This window comes from Xenopus laevis, chromosome 1L (genome assembly GCF_017654675.1).
Source record: "Xenopus laevis strain J_2021 chromosome 1L, Xenopus_laevis_v10.1, whole genome shotgun sequence".
Lineage (NCBI taxonomy): Eukaryota > Metazoa > Chordata > Amphibia > Anura > Pipidae > Xenopus > Xenopus laevis.
In genome coordinates this window covers 100912940-100927874 of record NC_054371.1, presented here as the reverse complement: position 1 = coordinate 100927874, position 14935 = coordinate 100912940, and the positions used below count along the sequence as shown (strand labels likewise).

At 38.9% G+C, this 14935-nt stretch overlaps 1 protein-coding gene across 5 annotated transcripts in view; it reads right to left on the bottom strand.

The window, feature by feature from the left end:
* LOC108712206 (phosphatidylinositol 4-phosphate 5-kinase type-1 gamma) overlaps positions 1-14935 on the bottom strand; it is a 56209-nt gene that overhangs the window by 22548 nt on the left and 18726 nt on the right. For all 5 annotated transcript variants that reach the window (XM_041561072.1, XM_041561089.1, XM_018254029.2 and 2 more), the window contains 6 exons: positions 12622-12921; positions 12059-12264; positions 10134-10217; positions 9607-9655; positions 5327-5411; positions 3493-3654 (listed from right to left, as the gene is read on the bottom strand). In XM_041561072.1, the coding sequence (XP_041417006.1) occupies positions 3493-3654; positions 5327-5411; positions 9607-9655; positions 10134-10217; positions 12059-12264; positions 12622-12921 (886 nt within the window). The remainder of the gene's footprint in view (positions 1-3492; positions 3655-5326; positions 5412-9606; positions 9656-10133; positions 10218-12058; positions 12265-12621; positions 12922-14935) is intronic.

The following is a 14935-nucleotide window of genomic DNA, read 5'->3' as shown; positions in this document are numbered from 1 at the left end:
CCTTAGCCAGGGGCCACAGAAAAGGCAAACAGCCCAAGAACCCTGGTAAAAGGCAAGCAAGCAGCTAAGTTAAGGGCCATGAAAACAGGCCCGCAGCCATAATAACCCAGGTAAAAGGACAACCAAACAAATGTGCCAAGGGTAAAAGACCACATGAGCCAAAGGCTCATGCAACAGGCCAGCAGAACAAGGGCCCTTGTAAAAGGCCAGCAGACCCAGGAGCCGAGGACCATGGTAAAAAGCCATGGACCAAAACAAGGGCTCTAACCTAAGCCAAGGGCCATAATGAAAGCCAGAGGCCACACAAACCCAGCTCCCTGGCGAGATGCCCGAGGCCACACAAAGGGCCATAGACTACAAGCTGGCTTCAAGCATGTTAAGGTGCCAATAGACATAACAGTAAGTGCCCTTTAATCTACCAACAATTAAAGAAGGGAAACCTACAGTCACAAATGTAGGTCCCAACAAAAGCCACCAGATGGGAATAGAATATCTAAGAGAAGGCCTACATCACACAAAAAGACACCATATAACTCGGAACACTGCCTGTTAAGTGTGGAATCATAGGAAAAAATGGGGCACAATGCTGCTACAGCAGAACAAACCCCTAGCCGGTCCTGGAAATACCAGGTGTAATAAGAGCACACTTGCCTACTGTGTCTGCGCAGAGAACTCGGTCTCACAAACCTAAGACCTCAGATGACAACTATACAAGAAGTCAGAGGAATACAGGCACCTAACCAGATAATATGCGCTAGACAGTAGGAATAATCCAGACAGATCCTTGGTGGCAGACTGCTTCTAAGGAGCAGATTCAGGGGCGTAACTAAAGAGGAAGCAGACCCTGCGGCTGCAGGTGGGCCCAAAAGGTATAGGGACCCATGAGGCCCAAATAAAGAGCAATTTCAATACGTATTGGTAAAAAAGCACAACCTCTGGATATGTTAGGGGCCCTAAAATGAATTTGCTGTGGGGCCCAATGACATCAGGTTACAGCACTGAGCAGACTCAATGTAAGGAAGGAAGGGGCTACCATACTGCTTCAGCAGTGCAAGCCTCCAGCCAACCCTGCAAGCACCCAGTGTAATAAAAGGCAAATATAACCTCTGTGTCTGCACAGAGGACAATAGAAACAACAGTAGCAAACTGAGGAGTATCTGCACATTACCTGATAACAATGAAAAGTCCGCAGGTTGGAAACTTCAGCTAGAACTCGGATAGGTTTCAGCGGAGGGACAAAATTAGCTTATTAACATGCAGACTTAGTACCTTGTGTAACTGCATTTTGCACAGAGGACCCCAGCTCACAACATACGACGTCATATAATATAAGGAGGAACACAGGCAGCTTACCAGATAGCTCAGACTTGTCAGCAGGAATATCCAGTCCAGTGGAACACTGCTTGTTAAGAGCAGACTCATAAGAAAGGAAGGAGGAGCCATACTGCTTGAGCACATGAGCCAATATAACCACTGTGTCAGCCAAGAGGATGCAGGTTCACCCATACAAAACTTAAAATATTAAACAGCAATAGCAAAGGGGCCAAAGGAACACCTGCACCTTACCAGATAGTGACTAGTTAGCTTGATGGAAACTCCAGCCAAAACCCTGATAGCTTTCAGCTGAGGGACATATTAAGCATATTAACATGCAGACTTCCCAGTGAAATTAATGTTTCAAATACACAATGGATACTGAGAAATCAAAATCTCTGGATTCAGGTACCACACTGCTTAGGCAGAGGGATTCACCAGCCAGTACTTAAAGTGTAGCAAGAGCCAATACTCTATTTTGCACAGAGGACGCCCGCTCACAACATAAGACTTCAGATAATACAAGAAGTCAGGGGGAACACAGGCACCTTACCAGATAGCTCAGGCTTGTCAGCAGGAATATCCAGGTGGAACACTGCTTGTTAAGAGCAGACTCATAAGAAGGAAGGAGGTGCCATATTGCTTGATCAGTGCAACCTCTAGCCCTTCCTGGAGGTGCCTTAGTAACATGAGCCAATATAACTTCTGTGTCTGCACAGAGGATGCAGGTTCACTCATACAAGGCTTAAAATATTAAACAGCAATAGCAACAGGGCTGAAGGCACACCTGCACCTTATCAGAGTGGCTAATTAGCTGGATGGAAACTCCAGCCAAAGCCCCAATAGCTCTCAGCTGAGGGACATAATTAGCCAATTAGCATGCAGACTTCCCAGTGCACTACACACAGTAGATAATGAAGAATCATACTCACCAGCTTCAGGCTGTTATAACTAGCCCATATGCATACCCATGGCCCTTTTGCAGAAGTTCTGTAGAGTTCTGTAAAGCCTCACATAACTCAAAAGAAAAGGGGAGTCCAAAAAGCTCACAGGTAACAATGTGGGAAGCCCACACCTGTGTCTGTTCCCAAAAAAGCACTAGATTGAATCTTGTGCCTCGCTGGGCATATAGCAGGGGGGCTGTTTTAGCACAGGGCTAGGACCATGGGTATGCCCACACCTGCACTTCTTCCCAATAAGCGATAATTTACAGATTATGCGTTTTGAGGCATCAGGTAAATTCTTCTCCATTACCTGGGAATCATCCCTCTGTGTCCACACAGAGGTAAAAAATAAGCAAAAATAAATAAATAAATAAAAATACAGAAGAAAAAACAAAAGGCTCACAGGTAATAATGTGGGAAGCCCACAACTGTGTCTCTTCCCAAAAAGCACTAGATTGAATCTTGTGCCTCGCTGGGCATATAGCAGGGGGGCTATTTTAGCACCGGGCTAGGACCATGGATATGCCCACACCTGCATTTCTTCCCAATAAGCGATAATTTACAGATTATGCGTCTTGAGGCATCAGGTAAAATCTTCTCCATTACCTGGGAATCATCCCTCTGTGTCTACACAGAGGTAAAAAATAAATAAATAAACAAAAAGAAAATACAAAAGAAAAACAAAAAACAAAAACTGTGTTTGATTTCTCTCAAAAATCAACAAAAAATAAAAAGTGAGGAGGGAGATCCTACCTCCCTGTCCAGTAGGACAAAAAATAACTGTGGTGAGGAGGAAGTCATGTGGTCTTATAGGTCATGATTCATTTTGATTGGCTATGTTATAGGTCCTACCTCCAGGTCTGGGAGGGGCAATGCCCCATGTGTACTGACATGGAGGGACGTAGAAGAAAGAGATTTTTTTTTATAGCACATGTGCTTCCAGTTAAAGAACATGACTCTGGAGGGGTGGGGTCTGGGTCCTGCACCCAGGTCCAGATGAGGATAGTCATGTCACTAGCTATACGACTTGAATCTTATGCAGTCTGAACTTGTATAGATTTGGCATAATATAAAATTGGAAACAGACGTTACAGTATTAACTAACTTTTACTAACAATGTGTGGACAATAAGCTTTGTTAGATGTGTCAATAAGCACTGTTATATGTGTATATACCCTTACAATCTCTTTTCTCTCAGGTCCACTATGATTGAAAATATAGTTATCTTTTTCACCTTCATCTTCCAGGGTGGGGAAACTCCGAGCAATCCGCAAATCATACTTTCCATCTTCTTGCTCTGTTGGAATCTGTCCTGCAGAGAAAGCTGTTGATGTCCCTAGTGGGCGGGGTACCAGCAGAGCACTGCGTCCCTTTTTGGAAGGGGAGGATTTCAGAGCTATTACATAAAAAGTAGTTATATATAAGCAGCCAGCACCAAAATGTATATTTCAACAGTACATTTAAAACTCTAATAAAGAGTACAGTGAAATTAATTGAAAAAAAAAAAGACTGTACAGTGTTGTCAGTGAATATTTTAAGTGATAGATGTGGGCCTGGTTGCATATAAAGGTAACAAAACAGTAGGTCTGGTTGCATTTAAAGGGAACAAAACAAACACCACTATAAAGTCTTTTACATTTATTTGATAAATGCCTGGCAACATCCAGTGTATATATATGGAAAAGACTGTGCTGTGCTTTGAAAGGCTTCTGACAGGAAGTAGCGAGTGAGGTGTTGTTGGGCTTTTCTGCACAAGATGAAATACAGAGAAATGCTTTATGTGCCTTTATAATAAAGGCAAAAAATGGAATGTTACCTCATACAGCTCATACATACATACATACATACATACAGGCACATTTGCTCCACATTTCTGGGCCAAACAGTTGCTATACACTCATAACAATACTGTTCAGTCTGCCAGGCGAACTTTAAAAAAGGCTCAACATAGACAACATAAGCATATACCTCACTGCAATGCTTAAGATGTTTATATTAGGTTTATTATGTTTTTTATATATTCTTAATTTACTCTGTTTAAAGGGGTGGTTCACCTTCAAACAACTAGTTGTTTTTCGATAGATCACCAGAAATAACAGCTTTTTCCACTGACTTTCTATTTTCTATGTGTGACCGTTTTTCTAATATTGAAGTGTAAAGTGTAATTTTTCACCTTCTGAAGCAGCTTTGGGAGGGGGTCGCCAACCCTGTAAACTTTTCTAAATAGATACATTTAGTTGATACATTTCTTATCTTTGTCCCTGCTGAGTAGAATCTCTGGGTTTCATGACAGGCAGCTGTTAGAATTGATACAATAGCTACTAATACTCCAGAGATGCTGCTGAGAAATCTATCAACTAAATGTTGAAAAATTGTAACAGTCTGTACCTGAATTACTGAACTGCCAGTCTGAAACACCAAAGACAGGAACATTCAAATTTAAACTTGGATTTTGGAAAAACAGTAAAAAATAAATAATGGAAAGTAATTGAAAAAAAGTCTTTATTTCTGGGGAATAATCTAAAAACAACTGAATTGAAAAAAAGCATTGGAAGTTGAACAACCCATTTAAAGCCTAAAAGGGGGCCTCACTTTTAAGTTAACTCTTAGTATGTTATATAATGGATCATTCTAAGCAACCTTTCAATTGGTCTGCATTATTTAGTTTTTATAGTTTTTGACTTCACGGCAGCCATCTTCTTCTTCTCCAGTAATCTTCATGTATTGACCGAGTTTTCGGCGCATGCGCAGTGGTTCGGGACCAGAAATTTACTCCAACTTCCAAAAAAGACTGAAGAAAGAAGATGGCGCCCATGAACTCCCGTTGCCAGAATCTGCCACGAGGGGCGAGTAAAAAATTAGGGGCATTTGCCCGGGGGGGGGAGGTAGGCTGGGGGGGGAGGAAGGGTGTCTACCCAGGGTAGGGGGGAGGGTTTTTTTTTATTACGGGTTGAATTCTCCTTTAAGCAACAAGTTCTTATATGCCCTCAGTCACATATCCGCACCAAACAACAAATGCACAAAAGAGGGATGCAATTTAGCAATATACACAGTAACACAATACTCACAAGAAGTCTTTCGAAATACTGTGTGGGTCATGAATTTGAAGAAGCGTTCAGCATAGAAACCGGGTCTGTGTACAGACACAGTGTCCTGCAAATTGAAAAAAAGGAGATATAAAAGGGTGCATGGGAGTTATGTACAACATTTATAATATGTAGCAGCTTTTTAATTGTGTATGGGTAAATAAATTGCTTATGTTCAGTAATCAGTAAATTGCATGTATATATATATATATATATATATATATATATATATATATATATATATATATATATATATATATAGGCTTGAAAAATTAATTATTTCACATTTGAGAGCCATGTGTTCATGCATACAGGCAGATGCTGCAAATCTGCATTTCTATGCAGGAAAAGCAAATGCATTTGGTCTTAGCTTATCTGGGAGAGTAAATAGATGCTTGAGGATTAAATTAGGAAAATGTAAATAGGCCAAAATTGGGACTTAACCCCCAAAGACTCCTGCTGCTGGGTAATGCAATATGTCAAAAGATATATCAATATAGTATTAAAAGGCAATATTTATTCACAACCATGCCATGAAAATATACATAAAATCATGTTAAAAACAAGCAGAACTGCATCTGAAAGGAGGGATCCCCCCTTTTTTTGAGGTTCCTAGACTACACCACCTAATAAATGAAACCAGATGTAAGAAAAAGTGAATGGTGTGGACTTGAACTCATCGCTTTATTGGTAGCTCGATAAAGTTCATGCTACAGGAAATTAGGAAAATGGCAGCAACTTGCTGTGACTAAAGGTGGCCATACACGGAGAGATCAGCTCGTTTGGCGATGTCGCCAAATGAGAGGATCTCTCTCCGATATGCCCACCTTGAGGTGGGCAATATTGGGCTGATCCAATCGTGGGCCCTAGGGCCCAAAGATCGGATCCTAACGAATGTGAACGGGCGGTCGGATCGTGGGACCACATCAACGAACAGATGCGGCCGCGATCCGACGGGATTTTTTTTCCCATCCGATCGATATCTGGCCGACTTTCGGCCAGATCTCGATCGGGGAAGCCCGTCGGGGGGCCCCATACACGGGCCAATAAGCTGCCGACTCGGTCGGCAGCTTTTATCGGGCCGTGTATGGCCACCGTTTGGGGTGTAACAATAAATTAAAATTTTCGAGTTGGATTTTAGTCAAAACTCACATTTTCGTGTTGGTATAAAAACCAAACTCAAATTCAAATTCAAGATTTATCATACTTTGAACCCTGGAAATAACTCTAATAATGCGCCATCTAAAACCTGCTGAGTTCATGTAGAAGTCAATGGCAGAGGTCAGTTGAACTATTTGAAGATGTTAATAGCCTTCCTGACATTCGAGTTTTTTTTGGAGGAAAGTCTGAAGGGGTGGCCTCTGGAGCAGTGATTCTCTTTATGGGTAAAAAGGTCCCCTGCTATTTGTCTATAATGTCCTCTTATTCACTTGTAAAGTGTACTCATGTTCCCTCGCAAGCGCCTTTTTTCCAGGGAAAACAACCCAACCCCATCCCTCTAACCAGTTTAGTTGCATGTCTCTGCACTCTATCCAGCTCATTTATATCCCTCTTAAAGACTGGAGTCCAAAACTGCACTGCATACTCCAGATGAGGCCTTACCAGGGACCTATAAAGAGGCATAATTATGTTTTCATCCCTTGAGTTAATGCCCTTTTTTATGCAAGACAGAACTTTATTTGCTTTAGTAGCCACAGAATGACACTGCCCAGAATTAGACAACTTGTTATCTACAAAAAAAACTATATCCTTCTCATTTAAGGAAACTCCCAACACACTGCCATTTAGTGTATAACTTGCATTTATATTATTTTTGGCAAAGTGCATAACCTTGCATTTATCAACATTGAACCTCATTTTCCAGTTTGCTGCCCAGTTTCCCAACTTAGACAAATCGCTCTGCAAAGTGGCAGCATCCTGCATGGAACCTATAGTTCTGCACAATTTAGTATCATCTGCAAAAATAGAAACAGTAGTTTCAATGACCACCTCCAGGTCATTAATAAACAAGTTGAAAAGCAAGGGACCTAGTACAGAGCCTTGCGGTACTCCACTAACAGCACTGGTCCAATTAGAAAATGTTTAATTAACCACTAATCTTTTAGCTAGTTCTCTATCAACGTACAAATACTATGTTCCTAGCCAACATTCCTTAATTTAACTATTAACCTTCTGTGTGGCACTGTATCAAATGCTTTAGCAAAGTCTAAGTAAATCACATCCACTGCCATTACAGAATCGAGGTCCCTGCTTACTTTCTCATAAAAAGAAATTAAGTTAGCCTGGCAAGATCGATTGGGCATGAAACCATGCTGGCACAAACTCATAGTATTACAATTTGCTATGAAGTCCAGTATCTTATCCTTTATTAACTCTTCGAAAAGCTTTCCTACCACTGACGTCAGACTAACTGACCTATAGTTTGAGGCTGAGAATGGGATCCCTTTTTGAATAGCGGCACCACATTAGCAATTCGCCAGTCTCTTGGCACCATGCTAGACCTCAATGAAAAATTAAATAAAGAGGTTTGGCAATCACAGAGCTAAGCTTGCTAAGTACCCTGGGATGAATACCATCTGGCCCTGGACCTTTGTTTATCTTAACATGTTTAAGTCTCTTAATGAATGAATTTCCCCATGTGTGAACCATACATTATTATTGTATTACTAGAATTGGAACAATTAAGAAGGAAACCTTCATTAACTGGTTTCTCATTTGTGTTGACAGACGAAAAAGCTCAAAATCTGAGCTTTTTTTTTTGTTCTCATCAACCAGCTGACCCCCTCTGATATTAAAGGTCCCATCCTTTCCTGCTTCTTTTTTTTTACTATTAACATATTTAAAAATTAGTTTTGGATTATTTTTACTGCTTGCTGCAATAACCTTTTCCATATCGATTTTAGCTTGCCTGGTAGCTTTTTTGCATGATTTATTGGCCTCCTTGTAACTTATAAATGATTTGGCTGTCCCAGCTAACTTTAAAGACTTAACAAAACGTCTTTTCTTACCCACCTCAACACCAAAACTTCTATTGAACCAAAATGGTTTTGCTTTGCAACGACATTCGTTGCTTACAAGGGGAATATACTGACATTTATATTTATTAAGCAGCATTTTAAAGACTTACCATTTTTGTTCTGTGTTTAACCCTGTGAAAAGCATTTCCCACTTAATATGTTGCAGAGATACCCTTATACTGTCCATGTTTGCACGTCTGTAATTTAGTGTTTTAGTTACTCCCTTGTAGAATTGCCTCTGCAACAGTATCTCAAAGTAGACCATGTTATGATCACTATTCCCTAAATGCTCACCCACACAAATGCTAGAGATGAGTTCAAAAAAGAGAGATCCAAAAGAGAGTTATTCCTAGTAGGTTCTTGAACGTGCTGGAATAAAAAGTTGTCATTCAGCATATTTACAAATCTACTAGCTTTTTCTGTTTTGGCAACCCCATTACCCCAGTCAATGTCTGGGTACACATAAATGTCTAGTGATTGACCTGTTTTAACAATATTTATTGAAATTGTATACGAATTAGGGTCTCATGGGGCCCCTATACCTACTGGGCCCCGCAGCAGCAGAGTATTCTTCCTCTGTAGTTACACCCCTGTTTGCAGTCTTTCTTTCACTGGCAGATGAGGTTAAATTTGCACAAAGGAAAAATTGTTCCATTAACAACTTTCATTGCATTCCGCCCTGAGATTGTAAACTGTGTACTATATGGTACAATTTCTTAATTTATATCATGATTCATGTTATGGATGTCGATCCACACAGGTCAAATTTGTTAGGTGCACAATTTAATAGTAATACACATGTTCACATTTACATTTTTTCATGTCACAAAGGGACAAATCCCCCCAAAAACATATGCACCAGAGACTTTATAATTAAATATCGTAAAGCTTGTGCCCACTATGCATCTGAGGTCAGCCCGTATGCAGCCAGTTTTGTACTATGTATTTGTGAAAAAAGTTGTGAGTTGTGATACACTTGCATGTATTGCTTTATTGTCTACAAAGCATTAATACTATTGCATTATTACTTGAGCATTACATGAAAATGTCACAGAAATATTTTGCCCATTAAGTTTGCCAATTAAAAAAATACACAAGGGGTTTGTACACATACAGTGAGCAAAACTGTGCTAGTGCTCTTTTCTTTGACACAGCTCTTCTGACCTCATGAAAATCTCTCTAAGGCAAGTAATCATTTAAGACTCAATAAAACAGGAACATTTAATGCAGATTATCAGGACTTACTCCATCATGCACCAATGCTTTCCATGTGTGCTCCAGCTTCTTAATCAATCTGAAAGAGAAATGGCAAATATTAATGACTAACCCTAACCATTTTTTTTAAAAGGGTTTCCCGTATATTATGAGCAAGGCTATGTAAGGGTATTTAAGTAAAGGCAAACCTGAAACATGGGTCCACCATCACCTTATAACTTTTAGTAAGACTTAGAAAATAACATTGCAGGAAAAATTGTGAATGGATTATTTCCGTGCTTCAGGCTACCTAAGCAAGATAGTTTCCCAATGATCCCAGGTTCCAGTTTGGATATTCACCCAATGATCCCAAGTTTCACCCTGGGTCTGTACCCAAAATAATAGGGTCCAATACTGAATACATCAAAAGTAAGTCTTGCTCAGCATTTATTTTGTTCAGAATTGCAGCAGGTATAGACCCACAGCGGAGCCAAAAGAAATGTATGTGTAAGAGAAAATTTAGAGTAGTGCTGCTACAACATTTGTCACTGTGATAATGACCTACAAACATACTTTACCTGTAGGATTGTAGAATGTCAATAATTCCTATGTACAATAACAGACGCTCTCCTTTCCCATTAACAGCTGGGATTCCCCCCATCCTAACAGAGAAAAGAATAGGTTATTGTAATATTTTTAAGTGTAATAATAATTGCCACTGCAGCTTGCCATCAGTAAAGAGAAAATATCCACACAAAATAAATATGTTTTTGCTTTCTTGTTTCGATTACAATAGGAAGCAGTATAAAGATAGATTAATATCCTACTCATAACAAAACCTTTTATAAAAACACATGCAAAGCAATAAACATATTAGCAAGTGGAACATGATACTTAGTGCATTTAAGTTGTTCTACAGAGCACTTCACTCAGCTTTTACCAAAGTAAAGACGGGGTCTTTTTTGGTGAACACTAAAAACATTAAAACAAAAATAATTGCATAGTCTGTCATTTTTTAAACCCAGTTTGCACAGAATGCTTTCCACCACAGAACAACATCTGCATTAAATGGTCTAATTTACTCCTGTAGGTTTGTACCTATGAGGAGCACACAGCAACATGAAACACAAACAACGGATAAAAGACCAATTAACTGAACTGAACTCTGAACTCTCTGTAGTGGAAATCACTGGAGCAATGTTATGATAATGCAAGCAGAATCCCCCAGTACATAGTGGTATTAGAAGCCTTTCTAGTCAAAATATATGCACAAGTCAGGGCAGGAAGCAATCAATACATAAACTGGCCAGATGTCAAAAACCCAAAACATCTGGCAATAATAACGCACCCAGGGACTAAGCAGGAATGCAAGAAATGCAATTGGCATTGTGCCTGGGTCTGACATTGCAGGGTTACAATGCTTGCAAGGTTACAGCAGGCATTATAAAACAACTGGTCAATCACAGCTCTTTGGGCTCTGATACAAAAAAAGGTGTAACCAGTTAAAACTAGCTGTACAGTATAAGTTGTATACTTTTCCCTATGACTTTCTATGTCAACACTTGCTATTGTTGCAATAATTGCAACATTTGTGATATTAGATTACAAGTGAATATTTTCACCATCTATACAGTGGCAAAAAATATGCAATTTATGTTTTGTTTTCCTGCATTATGCCATCATGTTGCTAGAAGTTACTCTCTCCCAGTAACTGTAGGCCCTTTTAAAAACCGTTGCAAAATATAAGCATACTATAATCATTGTCTAATACACCCCACTTCTTTGCTTCTCTCTTTTAATTCTCATTAAATCTACATTTCAGGCAATGGTCACTGTCAGAATCAAGTCAATCTAATGTGGTGGTGACAGGAATAAAATACATCTGCAGAAGAAGGTCTACTTTAACCTTCAAAACCATAGTTTCCAAACAGTTGAAAACCATATACGTTCTCCTGTGGATGCAATGAACACTATGTCATTCCATTTCCATGGTGTTATGCATGAATACCAAAAGGATAGACTGCAATGTACCAGTAGATGTTAAATTGGTGATTAGTAAGTAAATCATAGCAGCACAGGATTGTCCACAGTTATTAGATTCTCTTCCATTTTTCAGTTTTTATTAAACTTTTTATTAAATTTGGATTTTTATTTAAACTAGCTCCTCATAAAACTCATCCTTTGGCTTCTTATAAACCTTATTTACAGGAACAGAATGTAATTTCCCTGTTCATACATTGAGGGGCAGATTTATCATGGGTCGAAGTGAATTCGAGGGAATTTTCGAAGTAAAACAATTCGAGATTCAAAGTCATTTTTTGGATACTTCGACCATCGAATAGTATACTACGACTTCAAATTTACTTCAAATTCGATTTGAAGTAAAAATCGTTTGAATATTCGACCATTCGATAAATCTGCTCCTTAAGCTTCATCTCCTGTAACATTTTTAACTATAGAACTGATAACATGGACAATGTTGCTTCTTGAGGAATGTACTCACGTATCATCTGTGTCTATTGATTCCCCATGAGCTGCTCCTCCCTGAATTGACTCCATAGCTGTTGAGTATAGAGCTTTTTGTCCCACTGGTCTTTTCTCATCAGTCTGGCTCTGTGCCCCTTCTGTCTGCTGCTCCCGTTCTTGCTGCTCCATATTGTGCACTCCTAGCAAAAGGCTGTAATCCATAATCTTGAAGCTTTCAAGTACCTAACCATGAATAAGTGAGAAATGTCAATGCACACGTTCAGCCTCTAAATGGACCAAATATTATATTTATTGATAGAGTGAATATGGCAGTAATCCCCAACCAGTGGCTTGTGAGTAGCATGTTGCTCACCAACCCCTTTGATGTTGCTCCAAGTGGCCTCAAAGCAGGTACTTATTTTTGAATTTCTTATTTCTTATTTATTTTTTCACAAAAAAAGTATTATTTATATGCAGAATTTATATGCAGAATGATTAGGAAAAATCTTTTTTACAGTATGACAAAAAAAGATCAGGGACACCGACATTTTAACTCTGGTTTCAAATTAAGGAAAGTTGCTATTTTAGGTAGTAACTTACCAAACAGTCCCTCTGCATAGTTTTAACCAAAGCATTAAAGGTATCATTGTCCAAAAGAAGCCCTTCGGGAGCATCATGCATGAAGTCTAAGTCTTTGTGAGTAGGGCACCGTTTCTCCCTCTCTTTCTTGGATGCCCGCCGCTTGTAGGTGGAGCCCTTCAGATCATACTTGAAGTGCATACGCACAACACGTGGCAGGATATTGTTCATGACAACTACACGAATGTTCTTTCCACCTGATTGTACACAGTACAATCCATAAAACTTGGGTAAAAGAGTTCGTGGATTCTGGTTCAGGTTCTGTCAGACCAGAAAATAAATAATTCAAGATAAGTGAACATACTACACCATTGTCTAGTAAAGGTATACTTAAAAATGAAGTTGTGGTGAAATTTATGTTGAATTTCAAGTTTGCATCAACACTGATATGGGGAGCTTACTGGTGTGCTGTCAAAGCATATGTATGGATGTAGCTAAATTATGTGTGTCAAATTGGAGTGACATATGTGTAGATGTGTGCAGCATGTTGATTTTGACACAGCTATGCATAAACTCTATTCCATATATAGGGAATCTAAATGTAATATCTATATATTTACAAAAAGTCCTTAATTCCTCATGTATTACTATGTGGGAAAACAGTACATAAACCATACCACCTCGTGGATCATTAATGTCCCACAATCACCATAAAACCGGAAAATGAGAAAGAGGGTGAAAAGTGGTTGTCTTTTGCATAAATCACTTATTAACTTGACTGCAAAACAAAAAATATAGACCATAAATATCGGCCCAACCTAGTATAAATAAAACTATTAATACCAAAAGGAAAAAAAGCTTAAAAACCTAGATGTATACTTTTGCAGATCTAATTTCCTGTCTACTTGCAAAAGACCAAAATCACCCTTTTCATTTCAACATAAATAAAAAATAATTTAAAAAATGTGGAGTACACCACTACTTAGCAACTAAATAGGTATAACAACCACTTAAAATTTTACTCATTACCCTAACGTATTAAAAAGAGCCATGGAGAGCATCAGGCAGTGTTGGACTAGGAAGCGAGGGGCCCACCAGAAAACGACTATTACAGAAGACTATGGGTCCCTTTTCCAAACTATTACTCCTCCTTTCCTTAACCTCTTTATTCTCCTAGTTCTTTATATCTACCTACTATATTCGTCTTATATCTATTTATATTCTTCTTATATCTACTTCCTATATTCTTCCATTATTAAGCATTTTTACCCATAAAGAAATAGGTAATGACCATGAAATAGGCTAAATGGTTAGAAGGAAGAGGGCACACTGACACCTGGGCCCACCGGGAGTTTTCCTACTATCCTGGTGGGCCAATCCGACGCTGGCATCAGGTACAGTGGCAAGTCCAAGACAGAACCTCTTGTGATTGTAACATGATCAATTCTAGGGCACCAGGTGGTAAGATACTGAGGTTAAAGAGTAAGTAGTTTTCCCACAAAATTAAAAGGGGGCCTATCACCCTAAGAAATAATTCCAACCCCTATTTTATCATGTTTGTTGAGCAAAATAAACATTACTCACATTATACAAATAATAAAAATAATGTTTCCTTCATTCTTTTGGAATGTACAATTAAAGCACATAGGCAGACATCGATTTTTGGAAGCTGTTATCAAGGAATGTTTTGCATCATCCCAAAATCAAATGTACACACTAGAAAGGAGGACCTGATGCACACGCCATACAAATATAGCCAGTGAGTAGAGAGGGAGGATGTGAGGAGGGGAGTGAAATGTAGGAAGTGAAGTAATGAAACTGAAGTGTTCGCTGTACCACAGGCATAGAGGCAGGGAAGGTATGGAAATTTTAATAAATACAAATGTGGGTTTCATTTGAAAATAACTTTTGTTATAAAGCTTTTTATGTCTGGGTGACAGGTCACCTTAAAATACTATATTATAATAATCCCTTACTGCCAATTTTCCAACATGATATTAGTATTTTTACTACTATTTGCTATAGATAATCTCAGTTGTCCTCATTTGCATCCTACAGCCTGTCCGTGTGGTTGCAGGTTTGCGTTTTCTTAACCTATTGTCCAGAACAAAAGTGTTGTCACTGGTAGCAACCATTTTTAATGGATTCGGATTGGATTCTGCTAAACAAAAAAGAAAGAGTAACCGAGAACCATGCTAAATCCAACAGTATGTGAAACCAAGCTGTCAGATATGACTAGTAAAACTTGATCTTATAAACGGTAGAAATTGTATTTGTAAAGTTTATACAAAAGTAAAGTAGCTTTTTTAAGGGATTCGAAGAGTATACCTAAACA